The 21,879-nt window shown below is 50.0% G+C and overlaps 11 protein-coding genes across 11 annotated transcripts; 3 read left to right on the top strand and 8 right to left on the bottom strand.

The window, feature by feature from the left end:
• Positions 1-360: 360 nt before the first annotated feature.
• Positions 361-1,950, bottom strand: ASPBRDRAFT_133839 (uncharacterized protein; the record flags this gene model as incomplete). The annotated part of the gene is made up of 1 exon (XM_067618555.1): positions 361-1,950. One exon carries the CDS (start codon positions 1,948-1,950, stop codon positions 361-363), a length of 1,590 nt encoding a protein of 529 aa, XP_067475518.1.
• Positions 1,951-3,086: 1,136 nt separating this feature from the next.
• ASPBRDRAFT_185190 (Gfo/Idh/MocA family protein) lies at positions 3,087-4,517 on the bottom strand. The gene has a single exon (XM_067620039.1). It carries the CDS (start codon positions 4,392-4,394, stop codon positions 3,273-3,275), a length of 1,122 nt encoding a protein of 373 aa, XP_067475519.1. The 5' UTR covers positions 4,395-4,517; the 3' UTR covers positions 3,087-3,272.
• Positions 4,518-4,823: 306 nt separating this feature from the next.
• Positions 4,824-6,119, bottom strand: ASPBRDRAFT_210162 (uncharacterized protein; the record flags this gene model as incomplete). The annotated part of the gene is made up of 2 exons (XM_067621890.1): positions 4,824-5,367; positions 5,425-6,119. The coding sequence occupies 2 exons, from the start codon at positions 6,117-6,119 to the stop codon at positions 5,133-5,135; spliced, it is 930 nt and encodes a 309-aa protein (XP_067475520.1). The 3' UTR covers positions 4,824-5,132.
• A 129-nt stretch (positions 6,120-6,248) lies between these two features.
• On the top strand, positions 6,249-7,371 carry ASPBRDRAFT_47214 (uncharacterized protein). The gene is made up of 3 exons (XM_067625810.1): positions 6,249-6,632; positions 6,692-6,917; positions 6,974-7,371. The coding sequence occupies exons 1-3, from the start codon at positions 6,268-6,270 to the stop codon at positions 7,157-7,159; spliced, it is 777 nt and encodes a 258-aa protein (XP_067475521.1). The 5' UTR covers positions 6,249-6,267; the 3' UTR covers positions 7,160-7,371.
• A 588-nt stretch (positions 7,372-7,959) lies between these two features.
• On the top strand, positions 7,960-9,120 carry ASPBRDRAFT_133969 (magnesium transporter CorA family protein; the record flags this gene model as incomplete). Its single annotated transcript, XM_067618565.1, has 2 exons — positions 7,960-8,483; positions 8,532-9,120. The coding sequence occupies 2 exons, from the start codon at positions 7,960-7,962 to the stop codon at positions 9,118-9,120; spliced, it is 1,113 nt and encodes a 370-aa protein (XP_067475522.1).
• Positions 9,121-9,193: 73 nt separating this feature from the next.
• Positions 9,194-10,989, bottom strand: ASPBRDRAFT_322435 (cytochrome P450). Its single transcript, XM_067622995.1, has one exon. It carries the CDS (start codon positions 10,767-10,769, stop codon positions 9,213-9,215), a length of 1,557 nt encoding a protein of 518 aa, XP_067475523.1. The 5' UTR covers positions 10,770-10,989; the 3' UTR covers positions 9,194-9,212.
• A 633-nt stretch (positions 10,990-11,622) lies between these two features.
• ASPBRDRAFT_58302 (SDR family NAD(P)-dependent oxidoreductase) lies at positions 11,623-12,696 on the bottom strand (the record flags this gene model as incomplete). The annotated part of the gene is made up of 5 exons (XM_067627877.1): positions 11,623-11,780; positions 12,073-12,185; positions 12,243-12,338; positions 12,379-12,544; positions 12,648-12,696. 5 exons carry the CDS (start codon positions 12,694-12,696, stop codon positions 11,623-11,625), a joined length of 582 nt encoding a protein of 193 aa, XP_067475524.1.
• Positions 12,697-12,990: 294 nt separating this feature from the next.
• Positions 12,991-14,722, bottom strand: ASPBRDRAFT_77975 (cytochrome P450; the record flags this gene model as incomplete). Its single annotated transcript, XM_067629386.1, has 5 exons — positions 12,991-13,684; positions 13,737-14,005; positions 14,052-14,296; positions 14,351-14,502; positions 14,556-14,722. 5 exons carry the CDS (start codon positions 14,720-14,722, stop codon positions 13,303-13,305), a joined length of 1,215 nt encoding a protein of 404 aa, XP_067475525.1. The 3' UTR covers positions 12,991-13,302.
• Positions 14,723-14,821: 99 nt separating this feature from the next.
• Positions 14,822-15,564, bottom strand: ASPBRDRAFT_47220 (uncharacterized protein). Its single transcript, XM_067625811.1, has 2 exons — positions 15,007-15,564; positions 14,822-14,958 (listed from the first exon to the last, which is right to left on the bottom strand). The coding sequence occupies exons 1-2, from the start codon at positions 15,203-15,205 to the stop codon at positions 14,933-14,935; spliced, it is 225 nt and encodes a 74-aa protein (XP_067475526.1). The 5' UTR covers positions 15,206-15,564; the 3' UTR covers positions 14,822-14,932.
• Positions 15,565-16,220: 656 nt separating this feature from the next.
• ASPBRDRAFT_210166 (uncharacterized protein) lies at positions 16,221-18,522 on the bottom strand. Its single transcript, XM_067621891.1, has 3 exons — positions 17,876-18,522; positions 17,142-17,827; positions 16,221-17,089 (listed from the first exon to the last, which is right to left on the bottom strand). Exons 1-3 carry the CDS (start codon positions 18,464-18,466, stop codon positions 16,495-16,497), a joined length of 1,872 nt encoding a protein of 623 aa, XP_067475527.1. The 5' UTR covers positions 18,467-18,522; the 3' UTR covers positions 16,221-16,494.
• Positions 18,523-19,336: 814 nt separating this feature from the next.
• On the top strand, positions 19,337-20,849 carry ASPBRDRAFT_47222 (NAD(P)-dependent alcohol dehydrogenase). Its single transcript, XM_067625812.1, has 3 exons — positions 19,337-19,787; positions 19,858-20,287; positions 20,348-20,849. Exons 1-3 carry the CDS (start codon positions 19,505-19,507, stop codon positions 20,634-20,636), a joined length of 1,002 nt encoding a protein of 333 aa, XP_067475528.1. The 5' UTR covers positions 19,337-19,504; the 3' UTR covers positions 20,637-20,849.
• The last annotated feature ends 1,030 nt before the right edge of the window (positions 20,850-21,879 follow it).

Genomic DNA, 21,879 nt, shown 5'->3' on the forward strand with positions numbered 1-21,879 from the left:
TAAGATGATGGAGAAGAAGTCAGAAGGTAAGAAGCAGGTAGATGAGTAGTACAGGAGAGTAAGAGTGAGGAGATGCACATGCATTCATTCCTCCGCTTCCTCTTCTCCGCCCGCCGGCCCGCCGCTAACCGCTGCCGAGGTCCCTTGAGGTCACGTGGAGATAGTCATGTGGGGAACTGTCTCCAGCTTCATCTTGGCTTCATCTGGAGCTTCATCATCTCACAACTAATCGCATGTCATTTTCTGTGCAATTTCTGATCTAAAGCAAGTATCGGACGACGTTTTATTAGATATCTAACATAAGAAATCACCCGGAAGTCTCCACTACTAATACCTCTTACAACGTCCATGATCCAACTCTTACAGCCACCTCCACACACGCGCCGAACCACTCTGATCCCTAGCCACCCGTTCATCGCCCGAATCGAACCCCCCATATCGCTCAGTCGCGCGCATCCTAGGTCTCCATCTTCCTCTAGATGGTGACACCGACACGATCCTCGGTCTTGCTCCTCCAAGCTCCTCCCTTACCATCCGACGTCTGGGCCGACTCTCCACCCTCAAGCCGCTCCCCTCGAGACCTACCCTAGCAGCCCGTCCAGGCGATGAACTCCTCCCAGGTCCAACTTCACAAATATCAATGGTCGCCCGGCTCAGCGGTGGGGTGATTCCCCCGGGACGGTACCTGCGTGGAGTCACCATCAGCACCTCAACATCCGGCGGATATGAACGACTCGCAGCAGGAGACGCATACACATATCTGGTCCTTTCTGGGCTCGAGTCACCTCTTCCTCCCCTGAGTATGGGTGTAGGCCCTGGAGTCGGCGACCTACGACGGGCTGCGCTGCTTCCAAACTGTCTATAGAAGCGCGGAGGGCCGGTAGGAGAAGAGGGAGCATTGCTCTCACCGGAGATAAAGAGATGATCCACGATGTCAGAAAATTGGACATGGCGAGGGCCACTCCCGGGGGATGTGTTGTTTGATGCGGTCGCCGGTTTGGGGCTGTCTGGAGCTGGAGGGTTGTGCACCTCCACCGGAACGGTCGGGGTGGAACGTGTTTTGCGAATTGGTGTCCGCTCAACAGATGGGGATCGCTCTCTAGGGCGTCGCTCTTTCTTCCGGGGTGGGGTAAGAGGTGCTGGAGCATTAGTACTTGGTGCTCCTGCCGGTGATGGTCGTGGCTGCGGCTCCTGCGGTTTTGGTCCTGGAGACGGAGATGGACTTGGCCGTGGCTCCTTGCGATGCCAGTCGGATGGACCTGGAGATGGAGATCGACTGCGCCATGGATTCCTGAAACGATATCCCGACGAGCTTGAGGGAATTGGACTTGGCCGTGGTTTTGGCTCCTGATGAATGACGACCGGACGACGGAAGGGGCCTGGATCTCGGGGTGAAAGAGAAGGCGACGCAGGTGATCTCGGGCGTGGTCGCAGTGGTTCCTCCTTGTACAAAGGCTCTGGTGGTGGGGAGACGATTCTGATCCTCGAAGCTAGAGGCCGTCTTCTGATACCCCGGGGTTCACGATTGACAGGAGGTACACCCGGTGTCACAATGACCGGCCGAGGCGATCGTCCCCGACCTCGCGGCCGATAGTCGTCGCCCTTCCAGACCTCATCGCTGTCGGAAGCGCGCCGCAGAAACGGAAAGAAAACTCGGAAAGGGTCACTTCGTCGGGAGGGCATCCGTCGCGGATAGCTTGGGGAGCGTCTCCGCGCCGGCTCCCGCGGATCGACGATCAAATGGCGTAAGGACTGCATGCCTGGTCGATAAGCGCTTCTAGGCGTAGCGTAGTGAGTCTGGCTAGCTGGGCGCTCAGGGATGCGCTCGCCAGGGCTAATCACCCGGGTGCGATAACAATACCCTAACGATCTCCCCAAGAGGCACCGCTGAAGGACCCGCCTTCGTCGCACGTCAGGGTACGAGACAGTATACTCTTCGACGATGCACATGCCCTATCTTGCACGGGGGAGAAATTGGTATGAGGCGTAGATGTAGGCGCACGGCAACCACGTTCGCACGGTAGGGTCCGTAGCACTCACGACTAGAGACGGACGGGGCACATTGTGGCAGCGTGCAAGAACAGAGGAAGGTACTGTTTTCATTTGAGAAATTTGTAGTAAACAGCGCGTCGCAACGATGTCATAAAAACAAGACATGTGGGTGAAGTCATGGGTTCACCGCGCCTGATAAAGTGAAGGAGGGGGGAAGGAAGGGAAAAGGGAAGGGAAGGTGAATACGAGTGAACTGCGCGTGTTCACCAGTGAAGAGGGCAGAGGGAAGGAAGGGAAACCACTGAACAAAGGAAGGGAAGGGAAGAGGAGATTTAAAATAGCAAACGATCGCAGACAGAAGATGATCGTTCCTGATGATGAATGTGTAGGTCGGGTGCGAGCTGCTGGGTTTAAGTTCATATTGTCAATCGCGGCAACAATGACCGGGCGTCAGGATCAGCCGGGGCATACTACGCTTGCTCCCTCATCGAACCAGCAGTGTGGCTCAGCTGCGAGGGGGTTTGCTTGAGCAAGGTGTCACGACTGGAGCTTCTCCAGCCTTACCAACAGCCAGGATGTTGTGTGTATGGTGAATGTAGAAATAGTGTGGCGATGGAGTGTGGCTGCTCGTCGGTCACAGGGCAAGCGAAGAACTCAGTCAGCCGGGCACCAGGAACGAGGTCAAGAGGATATCCTAGGGACAGATGACATCAGTGGTCTACAACATGACCATTTGGTTGTTTACAGTATAGATTCCATGATTAGTGAAATAACTAGTGGTGAACGAGTGGACCAGAGTCAAGCAGAGCCTCTTGGATCTCCCACGCAGGGAGGCTGTGGGATGCGGCAAGCAACGTGGGACGCGGTTGACATGCATGTCTGCCTAATGGAGACTGCAGGATTCACTGGTCTAGACACCACCAGGAAGGAGCTCGATGGGCGAATGGGCCTCGCGGGAACTAGCGGTCGGAGATAGGCAGAGACCAGGGGTCTGTTCTGCCTAGCGCCAGCCTGATTCACTGCTTAACTAGTGATGTATCCTTGTTTATCAAACAGAGTGGATTGGAGATCGTATAGTGGCGCAAACTGACGGACCGACCCGATGCATATCATCCTCATTCCATTACTACTTAACTATGGCGCAGTTGGCTACCTTATAGCCTCATTGCGCGATAAACAATGGGATTCACATGCACGTCATGCACCAACATACATGCAGACAAATACCCTCTTCCATTGGACTAAACATATCACAACAATCCGCCTCACTTATTTACTATTCAATCACTCCTCGCCAAAATCTCCTCGACACCCTCCACCCGCACCACCTCCCCCGTCTCCATCGCTCTCTTCACAGCATCCACCACCACCAACGCCCTCAACCCCTCGACAGCATCACACCTGGGCATCTCTTTCCCTTCCAAAACCCGCACAAAATGGTCCAATTGCAAATCAAACGGCACCCCCTCATCGACCTCAAACTCCTGCACCCTCAACCTCTCACTCCACCCCTTTTCCCCTTCCACCCCATCATAACTCCACCTCTTCAAATCCGGCACACTCAAACTGCCCTGACTCCCCATAATCCTATAAAACCCACCACCCCCCTGCTCCTTAGGAACCTTAGGAATAATCGGATTCTCCCCCGTCCCGGCCTCAAAATTCCACGGCGCCGGCACACCATCACTCACGATAAACGTCCCCACCACTCCACTTTCAAACCTGAAGGTAATCGCCGCCCCTTCCTCCGCCGTATGCTTCTCATCCACCACCCCTCTCTGAGCCATCATCTTCTCCGCATACACCCGGGTAATCGGTCCAAACAAATAATGCAACAAATCCACATCATGAATGAGATTAATACTCAACACGCCACCTTTATCTTTATCTCTCCGCCATTCTGTCGCACCGGTGAAGTAACTCGCTGGTTTGTAGATTGTCCAGAGGCCTGATATCGCTAGGATATTACCTAGGGATCCGGAGTCAAGAATTTCCTTCGTTTTGGTGATGTAGGGGTTGAATCGACGATGATGGCCGATGAGGATCTTGATATCCGGGTGTTTGAGTTGGTGCGCACGGAGTAAGGGCAGTGCAGTGTTGATGGTGTCGCTGATGGGTTTTTCTAGTAGGATGTGGATGTTGTGCTGGATCAGTTCGAGGGCCACCGGGATGTGTGTATGGTTCGGGGTGCAGATGATGGCGGCGTCGGGGTGCGGGGTGTTTGGTTCAGAGAGGAGGGATTTTAGGGATGGGAAGTAGAGCGTGTTGAGGGATGCAGCCACGCTGGAGGCTGCTGGGGAGGGGTCGATTAAGGCCAGGAGGTTGGTGGATGGGTGGGAGAGGACGGATTGGGCGTGTCGCGGGCCGATGAGGCCGGCGCCGACGATGATGATGTTGATCATAGCAGTAATATATCTTGGGATTGTGTTTTCGGAGGGGTGCTATGGTTGTGTGGTAAGAAGGATGATTTTATATCATTTGGAGTGACTCAGTCAGTCAGTCAGAATTCACAGTGGGTCTGGTCTGGGGTAAATGCAGTCCCTGACCGGGGCAAGTGGATCTTGATATGCATATGATGGTGCATTCTGATGGTTGCATAGTGGCTTGGTCGGCACCCTTTTGGTAGGTGATGTGCCGGGTAATCGGTGTGGATGGCCCGGAGAAGCGCTTTCCCGGTTGATGTGTTCTGCCGGTGGGGTGCTGTCCCAGGGTTTGCATAACATCCAGGCTGGATACGGAATCTGTCCCGGCGACATCTACCCCCGCTCGGAATTGATCCCGTGGGCTACTTTAGCTGCAGGGTCAGGACTAGATTACTTCTGTCAGGTGGGGTTTACGTGGGACTGGGAGATATACTGTTCCGGGCGGAGGTGTATGCAGAGATTTGAAAGATGATTGCTAGACACGAAAGAACCATGATGGTACAGGGTAAGGAAATGCATTAATGCGAATACAAAACAATAGTATTGAGCATAAATATGCAAAGGAACACAAATGGGACTGGACGCTTTGGATGTGCAGGCGAATGGCAGTACCGCCCAGCAGCTGGTCGTCCACTAAGGATCTGGAACCGAACAACAATCGCTTAAGTACTCGAATAACTCACCCAAACCACTGCCCATGTTCCACCAGTAAACGTATCAGTTGCTCAACTTGTCATCTGCATAGGCACGCAAGGCGATCGCAAGAAGAATACCGCCGAGGTCTTCCATGTCGCTTCGAACGAGCGTATTCCAGGGTCCAAATTCATGCATCTTGAGAAACGGTCGAGGTGATCCAGCTGGCAATGAATTGGTGAGGTACTGAATATACTTATCATCATACTCCGCGAAGATAAGATAAATGAGATGACGGTCCTGTGACACGTGAAGACGACTAATGGTGGTGAGCGACAGCAATGCAGACACGATGTCGAGGAAGCGAGACACTTACCGACCCGGCAGATTCAACACACCAGTAAAATCAGGATCTGATTTTATCCAAGCGACCATCTGAGCCGCCTCCTGCATACAAATCGGAATCCGCTTCTTATCTCTCAGCATTGGCTTCACTTCAATCAACGCCCGTGCCTTCCCCGAGGTTCCTCCCTTGAGATAGCCATCCGTTCGTGCTTCATACGAGGCATGTTCGAATTCTGCCTTGAAAGATTTGCGATGTAGGGTCCAGTCACACGCTTCCGGAAAGTGTATGCTCAGAGCATTCAAAAAGTCCACCAGTGCTGAATTCACAATCTGCTCATCTTCCGTTTGTGGATACATCTGATTCTGGATCTCACTGGGTCCAGGAGAATCGAAAGGTGACCCTCCGGGAGTGTCTGGTATCATTCCCGTTGATTTGGATGGTGTCTGGAGTTGTACCTCCCTCATCTTCTGCTCTAATCCACCCACTCTTCCACGAGTGCGATGAGCGACAGGAGTAAATGAGACATCCGAGCGAAAACTCTCATCAAGAGTCCCTGAGGCTTCACCCTGGTACTTCTTAGCCAAGGCGAAGGTTCCCTCAAGGATAGAGTTGCTGGTGAAGCTTTGGTGATAGCGATCCCAGCATTGAAGTGTTGCTAGAAGTTGATCGGCCTTCTGTTTCCATTCCGCGAGGCCAAACTCTTCCAGTTTCAACTTCTTTGACATGGAGGTCTTCCAAAGCACGGTCTGATGCCTCAGGCAGCAGGCCTGAACTCCCGCTGCTAAGTTTACCTGCCCGTTTCTATCAAAGTTCCCTTGCCTCTCTCTTCCCCCTTCCTTCTATCTCACCATCACCTCTCAGCACCCAGTCATCATGTCTGATCAACAGCTTCTCCTTGAGCGACAAGCTCGGCGGCATGCTCTGGCCGAGATTGAGGAACGCATCAAGCAAACACCCAATATGCGTGTCGAACCAAGCGACCTGAAGGCGGCCAGTATCCGTCATCTCCCTTTGTCTCTCGAGGGTGCCAAAGACCAGCCGTGTTTCTTCAGACCTTACGAAGAGGAGCTGCCTCTTCCCGTCGAGGAGGACGAATTTCTTGGGATCGAGCTGACCCCGGAGAATATTATGTGGGACACTCGTGCGTTAGAGCTCTTCCTCTTTGATCACTTCCATGACTGCAGAGGGTTTGCCAAGCGCGAGTATCCCAAGAACCCCCCGTATGGCGTGTACCGAGAGTATGTGGCTTTTTTCTGAACTCAGCATGCTAGCTGGATTTCTGACTATATCATCACAGAACTGGGGATTTCAAGTTCGGCCAATTACTGGAATGCGGGAAATTCAACTGGTATGCGGTATCAGTGACGGATTACCCCGACGAAAATCTTCCCCACATGAAGGCCATCGTGGAAAATGATGCCATTGGTGATGATACACTCCTCCGGGGCGAGATCATGACGATCACCGATATCATGCGGGCCCGTCTAAGAAGCAACACACTGCGACCGCATATTGTTGCTCCGGTACAATTTCCCTTGTTCGCTTGTCTCCAAGTCTTCTACTAATCCTACTCTGATAGATGCTGGTTCTTTCCCTCATGGGTCCCCGTCATGCCCGTGTTTTAGAGGCTGATTTTGATGGAGTAACCCTCAACATCCGGGCTTCTAAGTTGTATGATTTTACACGGAAGAATACGGATACGGTGCAGCTGCTGACGCGGTATTGGCTGGGTGGTGCATGCGGCCAGACCACAATGAAATCCTAAGCTGGTACATTTGATGGGGGCGTCCAGGTTTGGCGTTGTGTATTGATTTGGATGGGACATGGACTCGGAATTATGATAATAAATTAGCTAGTTGATGACGAGCGTCGTTCCGGCAATGACGCCTACATCCACGGGTTAGGTAAATGGGCAAATCCTTCTGTTTTTCGTGGATCATGCTCGGAGAATCGAAACTTGAAATGCGGAGAGAATAGTATTACTAGGAAGCGGTCATACTGCTCGCCCAACCAGTAGACTCACTCAACATGCAGTGATCTGTTCGTTCGATGATTCTTCCATCCTGGTGCCCGTCACGTGCCATTTATTGTTGCTGAATGCGGCCATGCGGAGGAGATGGCGATCCGCCGCTCTGATTGGACAGCTGGCAAGAGGGCGAGAGGGACCCTCGAGCCTCGATCGATATATAGACAACTATCTCCATGTCACTGATTCTACACGACTGATCGATCAGAAAATGGTGAAGTGTCAATGGTGTTGTTGTGTCGAATCTCCCCCAGAAAAGACTGACCGGGCGACACACGTGGATGGCCTGATCGCGCTCTGATTGGCTGACCGGTGGAGATGGCAGGTGCACCGCCACAGCACACACACTCCGGCCGACTTTTCTTCTCCCTGTCTTGCATCGCATCGTCGGCCTTCATCCATCGCACATCAGATTGTCAGGATGCGCTGCGCTTCCCCATTGGGATCCCCGTTGATGTCTCCTCCATTCCAGCTGTGCCCATAATCTTCAATCCGGCCTTCCCCGCCCAGGGATGGAGCCCGCCCCGCTGCCTGCAATCATGTCTTCTGATTCGACCTTGGATTCCCGTCTGGAGAAGCCCCAGCCTGCAGCGGTCAGCCGGCTCAACTTCTTCACCTCCCAGCTGAACACCTCCATCGAGGCCTCCAGTATCGAGGACTTATGTGCTGTGTATAAGCCCTTCGATCTCCTCCTGGAGACCGGGGCTCACAGTGGCCTCTGGTGGCTGGATATCACGGCTCCAGCGGAAGAAGACATTGAAGCCCTTGCGCGATTCTTCAACCTCCATCCCCTGACCACGGAGGATATCAAGACCCGAGAAACCAGAGAGAAGATCGAACTTTTCGGTCAGTACTACTTTCTCTCGCTACGACCGCCGCACCGGCTCGAGACGGATACCGGAGTGCGCATTGTCTCGCACAACCTCTACGCCGTGGTGTTTCGAGGCGGCGTTCTCAGCTTCAGTGTCGACCCCAGTCCGCACGCGAGCCATGTGCGGCAGCGCATCAAGGAGCATAGCAGCCATCTCCTGTTGACCAGCGATTGGATTTGCTATGCCCTCATGTAAGCCTCCCGCTACTCGAGTTACCGCTCGATGACTGACGTTGATAGTGACGACATTGTCGACGGCTTTGCCCCGTTCATTAGCCGTGTCGAAAATGGCGTGGTAACTGTGGAAGACTCCGTCTCCATCACTCGCCCCGACGACATGGGACTCGCCTTGCAGCGCATCTTCAAATTGCGCAAGGAGGTCATGAACATCCGTCAGCCGCTGCATGACAAGATCGACGTCATCCGTTCCTTTGCGCGGCACTGCGACATCTCCGACACCTCGTCCTCGCAGGTTGCCCTGTATCTCAGCGACATCTGTGACCACGTTGTCACCATGATTGCCAACCTCGAGCAAGCCGAGCAGATGCTTTCGCGGTTGCAGTCCAAGTACCTCACCCAGGTTCATTTTGACTCCGGACGCATGCGCAACGGCATTGCATCGGCGCTCAGCAAACTGACAGTCCTTGCATCTATTCTCGTGCCGATGCAGTTCATCACGGGTTTGTTTGGCATGAATGTCAAGGTGCCGGGGAAGCATCACGACGGGGACAACTCGTTGACGTGGTGGTTTAGCATTTTAGGTTTCATTCTGGGACTGACTGTTATATTTGCCTGGGTGGCGAAAAGGGTGGGACTGCTTAATCGATAACCGATAAACGCTACATTGTGTTAGATAGATATTTATCCTCATCGTACATACTTAATGCCATATACCTAATGCTGTTGCTAAATTCCACCTACTCACACCTTAATATCCAGTCCAAGCGCCCGCTGACTCTCGCGCACCTGGTCCATCAACACCGCCACGTCCTTCTCCGTCTCATTCCACTCGCGCTCCACAATCTCCCTGGCCTTTTCACTCCGCGGCACAAACAGCGCCTCAAACGGTTCCGGTGTCGACACAAAGGCCGAATCAAACGCCATATCATCCACCGGGACCGGCTTCCCATCATCCCCCGGCGGAGCCCGAATATCAAACGCCCAGAGGATCCGCGCCATCAACAAGAACAACGAATTCCTTGCAATATGGCGTCCCGTGCATATCCGCCGGCCATACCCAAAGAAATTCCGAAACCGACCCTCGTCCTTCTCCGTAGCCTCAAACCACCTCTCCGGCCGAAACTCCAACGGATCATCCCACGGCTCATCCGTCAAACACATCGACCAAAACAACGGCACCACCGTCGCCCCTTTCGGTATCCTATACCCCATATAACTATCCTCCTTCCTCGTAGCATGCGGCACTCCACCAGGAGCCATCGACCTCCACCGCAACGTCTCATCCACCACCGCCTGCACATACACCAACCTCTCCTGATCCGCAAACGTCGGCAATCTCTCCTCGCCCACCACCTCATCCAACTCCCTCCTTGCAACCTCCACAAACCTTGGATCCTTCCGTATGGCCAACACAAAGATCTTCATCACCGCCCACGTCGTCTCAAACCCCGCATCCACCAATATCCCCAAATTATACGCCAAATCCAACCGCGGCATCCCCTGCGCATGCTTCGACACCGCAAACTCCTTGGCCCAATTCCACGGCTGCTCCTTACTCAACCCCTTTTCCAGATGTCGCGTATGCACCCTTGCCTCTAGCCGGAACAACTCCTCCGCGAGCCTCTTCCACGGCGCCACCGCCGCCGGCAAGTAATTCAACACCGGAATAGCATCGACAATCCACGTCCCCACTCTCGCCGCATAGGTGAAATTCCCTTGAATAGTCCGCATATCGCGCAACTCCTGCCCTTTCGGTGTAGGTAAACGGAACCCGTACGCTAACGCGAACATTAAACTCCCGCTGTATCGCTCGAAATGCGCGTCGAAGTCGTTCGACCGTAGCAGGTCGAAGAGTAGCTGTTTACTCTCGAGATCCTGGATCGGATGGTAGGTGTTCGACGCGCGCGGACTGAGTAGTGGTGCGTCGAGACGCTGGTGGAGGCGTAGCCAGTCGTCGTATTGCCGGATCAGCATGTGGAGACCCTTGGTGATGTTGTTGGCCATGACCAGGTCGGGCCGGTCGGCGTAGATGCTGCCGCGTTTGTCGAGGAGATCGCGTGCGATGGTTGGTGAGGTGATGAGGATGAGGGTCTGCCGGCCGAATTGGGCCGACATGATGGGTCCGTAGGTTTTGCTCCATTGGTCGAAGACCCGCCAGGGGAGGGTTTGGGGCGCTTGGTGCAGGTTGCCGATGAAGGGGAGGCGACGGGGGCCGGGGGGGAGGTGGCGGTCGCGTTTGTATTCGTAGAGGAGGCGGAGGGTGAGGAGGGCGAGGAGGGTGAGGACAATAGTGGCCATTGTAGTGGTGTGTATGGATGTATAGGAAGTCGGTGTAAGTTGGGGTATAAGCGGGGAAGGGGATGTGCTTATGTGGTGGTGCTACTCTTATATGACTACTAAATAATAAGTAGTATCTTCTTCCCCTCCTTGCTTATGCTAGCTAGCAGGATATTCCTCCATTGCCATTCGGCCCATGGAAAGCGGAGAAAGAGAGAAGAAATCCCCTCGGTTACATTTCGAATAACACGACAGCCTTGCATTAGTTTGGGCATGGGGACAGGTTACAGAAAGTCTGATATGATAGTGGGGAAGTCTATTATTGACACTGGCAGAGGGAATATCATCATCTATAACGCTAGTTGGATAAACTGCGGAGTACTCCGTACTTCTGCCGGCATTAGAACGTTCAGCAAGACAGCTGTGCCGTCTGACGACCCGCTGAGCTGCATTAGCGCATCCACGGGGCGCCTGTCACTCGACGCACGGCCGTTGAGCGACGACGGTCTGGCTGGTGAAGAAATGTAATAGAGCTTTATAATTGGTGGGAGTACGATGGGAGGCGGTTCTGGGCTATAGCAGGATTCAAGAGGGTCTTAGCACCGGGTCATAATGAGATGTATTGGTTATCCAGGTTAGGACTAGTGATATGTCCAATTGGGATATGTAGTGTTGTACAGGACATGTAGTAAATATATAATTGACATTCTCAAGTATATGAAGGGTTCTTTGAGGTCAACGACTTATAGCCCCGTTAAATGTTTCTAGTTATAGGCAATGCATATTATTCTCATCACGGTATCATAATTGCGGAGAGAAAGGCTTCGCTCAATATGTATTAACTATTGGGGGGTGGGGGAAATAATTTCTTTAATCAGAAGCCGAAGATATCAGCATCATAGTCCATATCCCCGTCAACAACCAAGCCTGCACCATAGACAAGGCTGCTCATCGGCGAAGCCAGAAATAAAATCGAGTCTGTAACCTCCTCCATATTGGCTACTCTCCCTACTGGTGTACTCTCGACTTCTCCTTGAGGAGTCCTGAATCTACTCCTTCCGATATCATAGGAGTAAACACCCATCTGTATTTCTTTAGAGGCCTATAAGAAAAGCGAAAGTTGGGAATGCAGCATACCCTGGGCAAATTGCATTTATGCGGATCCCTCTGGGAGCGTAGTACTTGGCATCCTACGCGATCAATTAGCTGGAGTGAATTGGTTCAAGGTGACAGTTAGTGTGAACCATTTTTGTGTCCCATCACGCCTGTAAGTACGTAAGCCATGTACAAATATACCATAAATTCCCTCGAGAGAGGAACATACCGTGTTTCGACGATGTATATGCCGGAAAAGGCATCCCCGTAGCTGAGGCAGTAATACCTAGTGAGGAGCAGACATTTACAATGACACCCCGTCCAACTCGAGTACCACGGGATCTATCCAGTATCAGAACATAAATCTAGTAGAAATACGGGCCATGGTGCATATAATACTTCTGAGTGAGCATCTGTTGAATGAGCGCCCTCTGCAACAGCCACACACCCGTCTGATTAATGTCAATTGTCGGCTGCCAATCCTTCACAATCGATCTGTGGGCTCTCGTTCGTCAGATATTCCAGCGCAATTCACCCAATATCCACACGACCAAATTCAGCCGCGGCCTTCTGCACGGCACTGTCGACGTGTACTTGATCGGTCACGTCAACAGCTGATGTTAGCAATTCCACATAAGACGACATATGTTTTAGCGACTCGGATACTTTTCGTAGATTCAACGGATCGATGTCGACTAGTGCTGCTTGGATATGCCGTTCTGGATGAACATACGAGCCACGCCGGCTCCGATGCCTATTTTGCCTCAGCGCTGCAATTAGTTTCACGTGGTGATGCCGCCCTACCGGAACCTGCCCGAGTGACCAATGCTGATCCATGTAGAAGGTATGCCATCGTAGTCTGTTTTTAATGGAATATTGGGTAGAATGTAGATAGTATAGGAAGATGGAACCGGGATGTGGTGAAGAACAAAGGTCATCCCCTTCGTCATTGAATTCGCCCACGGAGATCCCTGCGTGGAAATGTCATTTAAGAGTTTGTAGTACACTAATCTGCTTTTATCGGGATGTGTGACCTCACATCTGAGATTAAAGTGGTTTTTGTAAGGATTCCCGTATTGCGTGTCTTGCTGCTTCTGCCCCCTCGCATGCGTCGTTTCCAATTTTGTCTACTTGCAGAACGGGGTATGCCGAGATGAATTTAACGCTGATATCCTAATCTGATGGTATTTGAGTGGTTACACTACCTGTTTGAACTAGAGAATGAAACAACATCGGAAAAGAAAAAGGGGGTGGGGGGCCGAAGAGAAAAGAAATGTGAACGGAAAACGTTTAGTTGCGAGAATGAGTATTGAAGTACGACACCGAGAATATTGACGGTCAATTTTAGCAATCTTAAAATCCATCGACGTGTAACGTAAAGGTCATAAACTATTGAACAGGGTCATCATATAGAATGAATGTGTATAGATGCCAAGGATGCGTATCTGAAACACAATTCTCAGACCCCGACGAAGTCTCCTTTCTCCCACGGATGATCGATCTCAATGGAACGAATGAACGACTCATGCTCTTCACTCCTGGGTGTAATCGAGATGGCAAAATCCCTAGGGTGACTGATTACCCCAGGCAGGTACTCCACAACGGGCTCGATCACTCTTCCCTCTCGGACAAGCTTGCTAATCCGGAAAGCCTGCAACGACCGCACGACGGTGAGGAATATGGTAGAGTCGGCAAAACCACGACCAGGACAGATCCTACCACCAAATCCAAAAACAAGCTTGTGTGGATCATATTCGGCAGGGCGGATCTTCGTATCCAGGAACCTCTCAGGGTTGAATGTCATCGGATCAGAATAGACGCTGGGGTCATGTAGAAAGGCCCTAGAACCCCAGGTGAGTGAGTGAATAGAGGAGCGGGTACTGAGTAACTCACCATATATTTGGGATGATTGTTGCATCCTTCGGGATTCGATATCCCTCGTATACATCTTCCTTCGTGGAGGCATGTACGATGCCAAGTGGAGTGACAGGGTTCCAACGAAGGACTTCTTTGATGACGGCGTTAATATATGGTAGGTTTGTGCGGTCTTCTGCGGTAGGGAGGTTGGTCCCTACAACCCGGTCGAGTTCGTCTTGTGCTTTGGCCTGGATGTCAGGAAATAGAGACATGGCCAGGAAGAATGATGATATTGCGGATACCGTCTACTTTTGTTAGATTTTTCTCATTCTTTGATGCTGCTCTACTGACTGTATCTGCACCGGCTCCGTAGAGCGTCGCCGCTGACCATTTGATTTCCATTTCCGCCTCCGGATCCATGTCGGACCCCGCCTGCGTGATATGCTTGGAGACGAAGGATGGCTGAAATGCTCCATTTTTCATCTGTTGTTGGACAAATGCATATGGTAATTCAGCCAATTTGTCCAAAGTGCGTCTCCACTCACGGGCTTTGGTCTGGAATCCAGCCCCAGGGAAGCAAGCTGGGAGGTACCTCACTTTGAATTATTAGGCTCCTTTAGGACTAAGTAAAGCGGAGATATAATACATACATAGAGGGAAACTATCGACAAGCCATATTCCTGGCGTATGCGCTCTTCCGAATTGCTCCGTCGACGCATCCGCAAGATCAACAAGAGCGTCACGACCGTGAGGCTGTGTGGTATATCCATAGATAATTTTCAAAATGGTAGCCCCAGTTTGGCTAGTGTAGTCTGTAAGCTATATGTTACTGGATTAGACTGCCCCTGAACAAACCTTTTAATATGATCCACGAGCCTTTCAGGGGATTCGAGAACACGAAGAAGAAACCGCCGAGCTTCAATATTCTGTTGAGAGTAGAACGGGGTTAGGGCATTAGCTGAACCCAGAAATTGGTGGATTCGCCGTCGCTGCCCCCGAACATGGACAGGGTTGCGCTTCATGGTAACCGTGCGCTCCCATCCCGACCTACCGCGCACGATGTCGGACTTGCTTAGCACAAAGTACCTTCATAGGAGGAAGGCATCACAGAACTTACAATTCTGCGCCAAAGACCATGCGGGGCCGGGACGAGTATTGCGCTGATCGCCTTTCCAGAAGATCGATGGCAACCTTGGCATCATTGATGATGATCAGAGTGTTTCCCGGCGTCGTCACAGAACTGATAGGACCTGTTGGTCTAACATTTGAGGATCGGCTCCGTAGCTTGTGCGAGGATATAACATACCATAGAGTTCTTTGTGTTTGAACCAGTGCTCCCACTCTCTACTCCCGTGGGGCGGGAGATCATGTATATTACCAAGCAAGGGTAGACCCTTTGGCCCTGGGGGAAGTGGAAGTGCACCTCGTTTTCGGAGGTGACCAGACTTGACCAAAGAGAGAGCGAGAATCACGAATACAGAAGCAAATATGAGATAAGGACTCATTTTTAGTGTTTTCGCTCAAGGCTGGTTTGTCGTGGAAGAGAACGCCATAAGGCACATGTGGGGGCCAAAGCTACCAAATAACTTACAGAGCAGGAATTCAATGGGCAGAAAGCATTTCACTCAATATGTCTGACATAAGAAAACTCATCTGATCAATTATGCAGGGATTGCCAGGCCAAGCAAGTATCCAGATTAGGCGGTGCTTCCCCCTTCCTTGACGTTGCATCGCCCTCGTAGCCGTTATGTGAGGCTCAAAAAAGGGCACTGTTCAGGTGTTTCGGCGAATGGTAGGATGCATCGCCCACACCAAAAGGGTTTCTGCGGAGGCTCTGTTTGTATAGTAGAAATCTACAAGCAGGTGTTCTAATGGGTGTATAGCTAAATGTAGATATATGAGAAATGAGGATATACTTCGTAGCAATTTTTCCATCTGGAAATCTGGATTAGATACCAAAAGGCAGGGATTTGCACTATGGCGAAGTGGTCACATTCGTTCAGTTGTAACGATGCTGTAATACAGACTGTGCATGAACAATAATAGATCATATCCCCCCGTCGGCTGATTAGGCGTACTCTATCGTTTTGGTCGAGCGGTTAGCGCGTCGACAGGGTTATGAGTCTAGAAGCGGATCGCCCCTTACCAACACATGCCTAAATCAGAATCTAGGAGCTACGGGTGAGTCCAGGCGTAGTAAGCCTGACTCTTATGCATACCCCTATGAACAAATCAGGTCGCACACTGCAGCTTCCCGTTCTTGGGGGCCTTATTGAATTATAATTCTTCTCGTTTGGGTATAGCGGTCAGCACGTCCACGTCACATCATGTACGTTGGGACAGAAAGGGAAGAAATAAGCACAGGGTAAACTTGCTTCTAGCAGGTTTTATGAAATGTCCACATTTTTCCTGCTGTCATTGCATAATACCTGTGTATGGACGTCGTATGCCATCTGTGTCTGGACTCTTTTCATCCTTGCATCTATCTGATGATATCACACAATCTCCCCTTCTAGTGATGCGTTATGATATAGTCGTGCCATTTTTGTTAGCTTTTGACCAGTGACTACCTAAGTGACAATTATACATGTCGAATGGTTGAACCATATGCGTAATACATGCTAGTATAAATACATGCACGCTTTTAGGCAAGGCAAATGCCTTCAATATTATAAGGACAAGCGCAACGCTCCCGGAAGAATTTGTTATCAAGGGTTGCATCGCGGCTATTTGTACAGCACATCTTTCAAGGAATATGCATTAGGTCTCTCCTTATTCCTCACACCCGAATAATTTATACCACACGAAGTAGTAACCAGCAAATAGCGCACTGCAATGCTGCAGCCTTGACCAGGCTATATATTTGCTGCATGCTCAGATAGTTCCAGGTCAGTTTCTCGACCCACAGTTGGATCAAATCTGAGACGTAGTCGTCTTGTGTACGAGGCGGGAGAAAGTTACAAACGAAAACGTCCATAAAGGATGGAGTCAGCCAACGGCGAAGCCAGAAGACGAATGGCGACCGCCTGGAACAAGCTTCATTGTGATTTTTGTTCTCTTTATCCGCCACATCGAATAGCTTTAGGAGGAGAGGTATATCGGAGGCGAGGACGGGAGAAGCCAACGTATCAGCGGGCGACCTTCCAGGTTCTGTCTCCTTTGCCATAGCAATGCGTGCATTGGGAGAATTGGCAATTCGGGAATAGAAGCCTGGATCCATAGGCTGCACTGTCAACCGCATGGGATCTTTACTTTCTGAGCCCGGCCTAGATCTTATGGTGGAATTGGTTTCCGAGACTGATTTGCAAGGTATATAAGTGACTTCCAGGTCGTCCGGATAAGAAGCAACGCAGTGGCGAAGATATTCTCTGAAGAAATGCTCTAGTGCCCTACTTCAGAATTAGCATCTAGCTCAAGTAGGATTCTTAGTGTGTATCTTGCCTTTCCCCTTTAGTCGCACGTCTCGGTTCGCTTCCAGGCCGTATATCCGGTCGCTCCGACATCCTCATGAGATTTGTGACGTGGATACGGATAGCTGTATAAAGGATTCTCGGTGTTGTCAAAGTAATATTGACAGTCCATATTAAGAGGAGACGAAAGATCTGGACAGACGATGCTTGGCTGGGGTCGATGGGTGGCACCTTGCACCAAAGCCTGGCAATCATCTTAGGTGTGCCCGAGGGACTCAGAGTCGTCGTATTTGACAGAGATCGATTTTCTGACCACGACGCAGGCGCTACAGGGTCCATAAATGTGCTTATAATGGTTTCTCCGACCTTTTCGAATGGACTGGCGAAGATCTCTTTTTTCCAGTGCGCTTTGTAGGCATATGGTTCACGTTGTGGGGTTAGCGAACACACCCTTTTGTCCACATCGATATATTCTTCTTTGACGCCTAAAGCTTGCTGAATATTCCCTTCTGCGCTTCCAACATTCGCTTTAGTACGCCGTACCTTGTACAAGACGTTTCTCTTTTCGTCAAAGGAGTTGTTGATCTCCATGATCACTGTATCCAATTCCTTGTTTCGTGAATAAAGATACCACCATGTCACCACGCTACGCTCCCACCACAGGAAGCGTGGTACGCTGAGCATATACGCGTACGGCCATTTGGCAGGGTCCTCATTCTGAATACCGTGTCAGCCTGATTCTCACTTCAACGCCAGATGGCCTACCTGTTCTCTCAAAAATTTGTGTAGCTTATCCTGTAGGTTGAGCGTGCTATCGCCACGGTGGAGGTATCGAACCGAGTCGAAACTGAGCCAGCTAGAAAAATAGGATCCCAACGAAGTTAGCACAGAAGACCCCTCTGTACGCTCCTCTTGATTCGTATCCTCTGCATCAATCGATAACAGTCGCCCGATTCGGCAGCTCAGTCCGACTGGAACTCCAACAAACAAGACATCAAAGATAAATTTGTTTCTTATTGGCGATAGGCGAGTATGGTCAAGCGTGATAGGAAAAAGCATGGGCTTCCCTATGACGGTCTGCCCGTGCTTTGACAGAGATTCAATGCCACGCGGGCCGAACGAGACCAGGACAAGAAAGCCTAACAGTCCGAGAGGTGCTAATGCCAAGATGGCGGCGAAAGTGGCCAGTATGAAATTTAACAGTCCACGCCACCCTTCCAGGTTGAAAATCAGAATACTGGTGAATAATGTCGCATGGAGCAGTATCCCGTCGACGGTTATCGATGGTAGGGAGTTCCGGAGCACAGAAAGCATGCTGCCTCGACTCATGCACTGAATCGATCTCGTCGAATACATCGTTCAATCCACTTAACTAGAAAGTAAGGGTAACATCTTCAGTTGGTGTTCGTCTTGGAAGTCTTTATCTGAAGACATCTTGGTATTATATACATTACGCAAATCCTTATCAGTGCCACGCTGTCCACTCCCTCTCCTCTGCCACGTTTCATGCATACTATATTCTGTACGACATATAGTCTGAAGTAATCTTGTATTTTTTGATCCAGGCATTGTATGCTGTTTGCTTCTTCTTCGTCATTGCGCGTGATTTCACTCACGTAAGCTCCGGGACACCCTCAGTACTAAGCTACGGCCTCCTCACTCTTTCAGAAATATCTTATTCGTCACTACCATGTCACAAGACACGCTGGCGCGAATGCTGACGAGTTGTCTTGAAATCTGTATGGAGGGGCAATATCACCCTTCCGGAATGTCCCGTCTTACTATAGCACCAATGTTCGATGGAAAAATTAGTTGGGAGGATTAGAGTATGAGAACGGTGTAACGATAACATATTGAGTGAAAATCTCAAAAGATAGGCGGCCTTGCGGGGCACTCCCAGCAACATGGAGAGTGCATACTACAACTGCCGACATGGTGTAAGTCTGAACCCTCCCGCATAATCTTTAACTTGCTCTATTTACAGACTTTTGCATTTATGATCAGTGAAATGTATTGTATCTATATTTCCGTATCAATCCGAAGGAGGGTTGCGTCTCGCAGCTCTCTGGTGCATAATGACCAACGAGAACACGGACATATGCGGCCACCCCGAATAGGCCGCAGGTCGCCTAAGCTGAGGTATCAGAAGAATATGATAGATCTCAAAAGGTTTTATCCACCACAGTGCCCTAAAATAGATACACCCCGCATCAGCAGCTAGAGACAAAAAGAACTAAGCTATCAATTCTAAACCATCTCATGGACTGCAGTCCCCCGCGTCTCTCCTAAGTCTCAGACATCATCTCTCTCTCCGTGTCGTTTTTCATTAGGGTTCCATATACACGCAGCAGCGACAATCTGCCATTTCAGATCAACGAAGTTCTCTGATTCCTAATGGATTTCACTTTCAAAGTCTTGAGCGGGTCATCGGATGGTACGATTGTGGAGAAGTTTACGACTCGGCGGCTCGGCGACAATGATGTCTTTATCGAGACCACCCATTCCGGCCTGTGCGGAACAGACGAACACTTTCTACATTGTGACCAAGCTCTTGGGCACGAGGGGGTAGGCATTGTAAAGCACATCGGTTCCAACGTTACGTCTGTCAAAGTTGGGGATCGAGTTGGTTTCGGCTTTATCCGACGTGTGTGTAAAAGATGTGATAACTGTATAAGTGGTAGGTTGATTCCAGTCTACTTAGCCGTTAGAATATGACAAATTGACCTAATACAACTCGGACTCGCAAGGCTATGACAACCAATGTAGAGAAAAGCGAGCATACGGCCAACACGACTTGGACGTTGGATCATTCAGCCACGGCACGGTCTGGGATGCCGATGCCGTCTATCATATTCCGGAAGGGTACGATTCTGCTTATGCAGCACCACTCCTATGCGCCGGGGCCTCCGTCTGGGCGTGTTTGACCAATAATGGGATCCGGCCGTCTGATCGCGTCGGTGTCATGGGAGTAGGCGGGCTTGGTCATCTCGCGATCAAACTTGGGGCGGCCTTAGGATATAACGTGGTGGCGTTGTCAGGCTCAGAAAGTAAACGGGAAGAAGCGCTAGGATTTGGAGCGTCAGAATTCCATCGCTTTCCAAATCCTCATCAATCTACACCCATTAAGCCCGTCAAACATCTGTTATTGTGCGGGAGCTCTGATGTTGACTATGCCTCGTGAGTATCCCATCTACCCTCAAGACAGATACGGGTCGTCCTTGCTGATGTTCATGGCAGTCTACTTGACTTGGTTGATACGAACGGAACCATATATCATATTTCTGTGACGCTGAAGCCTACTCCGATTCCTTTAGTTCCCTTCGGTCAGAAAGGAATACGGATTCAAGGATGTTTCATTACTTCGCGGCGTAACTTGCAAGAGTTGTTGGAGTTTGCTGCTCGGTTGGATATCAAACCGACTATCATGACTTTCCCTCTCACCAAGGACGGTCTGGAAGAGGCTATTGAGAAGTTGAGAGCAGGTAACATTAGATATAGGGCAGTTCTGGAGCTTCAAGCATCATAGATCCGCACTTGAAATGCACTGCTTCCTCGCCTCTGAGGGGGAATAATGCTAAATTATGCTATAAGCCTGCAGTAGGATTACCATATTATAAGACTCTAGTTTCTGGCCATTATTATCTATTTATGATTTGGTTCTTTTGTATTTCACAGGTATAATGTGACAATAACCTGATGACCAGATGTTGATATGGCTTGGTAGAAAGCGGAAGTGACGCGTATAATCATTGAGTCTGAATCAAACCTTGTCAACCAACTCTTATAGAGAAGAGTTCAAATCAGCAAGGCTCGGTTGTGGGACCACAGCTCTATCCTAGTAATATCGATCCGCACCTATTCAAGTATAGCCTTATACTAGATGTTTTGATAAAACGATGTTAGAAAATGTTGACTAGTATGCCTCATCGAGGCTTTCCCTGCCGTCTTAAGTCGTTGGGAACAGTTCACGAAGATTTTAATATCGAGTCGACACAATGAATAAATATATCGAACGGTATTGTGGTCCAGGCTACCAGTCATGAATAAGGCATCAACAAAGTATCACGAATCATATCTATTCGATAATTCATGCACCCTTAGGCATACAACCATCTTTGACGTTGTCTGTCAAAGGAGTGAATGGAACAGAACATCCGGCAAGCCTTCATACCTTCCAGAGGCAATTATATATAAATTTGAGCATGCTTCTTCTCTAAATAGGCAATCACAGAACAGTCCATACCTCCTGTGTATCCTGCTTAGCCATCACGAGGAAGCACTTACATATCTTCTCTTGTTACTTGTGCCATACGGCGATTTAAAAGACCACTTACATGCATATGACGAGAAAGCCGCAAACCGTGGTATATTAAATGTCCAACAGCTCGACTGACTAGATCTTGACACATGGACAGTGTAGGTGTGATAGTAGTGATAAGATACACACTAATACACGCAGTCCAGAAAGCGCCGCCTGGAATGTAAATTAAATTGAGATAAGTGCATTACTATATATAATAAATGTACTAACAAATAATAGACATGATTAGTGAATCGGGAGTTCTAGACGTGTAACCTAAATCTATCAGCAAAAGGCTTATTGTATATATTCAAACCTTTTGGGCAAATCTAACTTTAATAGAATTAATTAAAAGTATTAACTTTATCAACTAATCTGATAGAACGGCCGGGATGCTAAGAGGCGGGTTCTAGACCATTTGGAGTTCAAGCCTCGCACGTCCCCCTTTTTAATCAAAAGGGCCAAATGG

Source organism: Aspergillus brasiliensis (genome assembly GCF_001889945.1).
Source record: "Aspergillus brasiliensis CBS 101740 unplaced genomic scaffold ASPBRscaffold_13, whole genome shotgun sequence".
NCBI lineage: Eukaryota > Fungi > Ascomycota > Eurotiomycetes > Eurotiales > Aspergillaceae > Aspergillus > Aspergillus brasiliensis.

Bases quoted from the DNA above. Each gene is read 5' to 3' on its own strand.
- ASPBRDRAFT_185190 (XM_067620039.1), bottom strand. From the start codon at position 4,394: ATGATCAACATCATCATCGTCGGCGCCGGCCTCATCGGCCCGCGACAC.
- ASPBRDRAFT_47214 (XM_067625810.1), top strand. From the start codon at position 6,268: ATGTCTGATCAACAGCTTCTCCTTGAGCGACAAGCTCGGCGGCATGCT. The intron at 6,633-6,691 runs GTATGTGGCTTT...ATATCATCACAG, and splicing joins CCGTATGGCGTGTACCGAGA to AACTGGGGATTTCAAGTTCG. The intron at 6,918-6,973 runs GTACAATTTCCC...CTACTCTGATAG, and splicing joins GACCGCATATTGTTGCTCCG to ATGCTGGTTCTTTCCCTCAT.
- ASPBRDRAFT_322435 (XM_067622995.1), bottom strand. From the start codon at position 10,769: ATGGCCACTATTGTCCTCACCCTCCTCGCCCTCCTCACCCTCCGCCTC.
- ASPBRDRAFT_47220 (XM_067625811.1), bottom strand. From the start codon at position 15,205: ATGAGTCCTTATCTCATATTTGCTTCTGTATTCGTGATTCTCGCTCTC. The intron at 14,959-15,006 runs GTATGTTATATC...CTCAAATGTTAG, and splicing joins CAAACACAAAGAACTCTATG to ACCAACAGGTCCTATCAGTT.
- ASPBRDRAFT_210166 (XM_067621891.1), bottom strand. From the start codon at position 18,466: ATGTATTCGACGAGATCGATTCAGTGCATGAGTCGAGGCAGCATGCTT. The intron at 17,828-17,875 runs GTAGGCCATCTG...CACGGTATTCAG, and splicing joins ACAAATTTTTGAGAGAACAG to AATGAGGACCCTGCCAAATG. The intron at 17,090-17,141 runs GCAAGATACACA...ATTCTGAAGTAG, and splicing joins CGTGCGACTAAAGGGGAAAG to GGCACTAGAGCATTTCTTCA.
- ASPBRDRAFT_47222 (XM_067625812.1), top strand. From the start codon at position 19,505: ATGGATTTCACTTTCAAAGTCTTGAGCGGGTCATCGGATGGTACGATT. The intron at 19,788-19,857 runs GTAGGTTGATTC...CGGACTCGCAAG, and splicing joins ATGTGATAACTGTATAAGTG to GCTATGACAACCAATGTAGA. The intron at 20,288-20,347 runs GTGAGTATCCCA...TGTTCATGGCAG, and splicing joins TCTGATGTTGACTATGCCTC to TCTACTTGACTTGGTTGATA.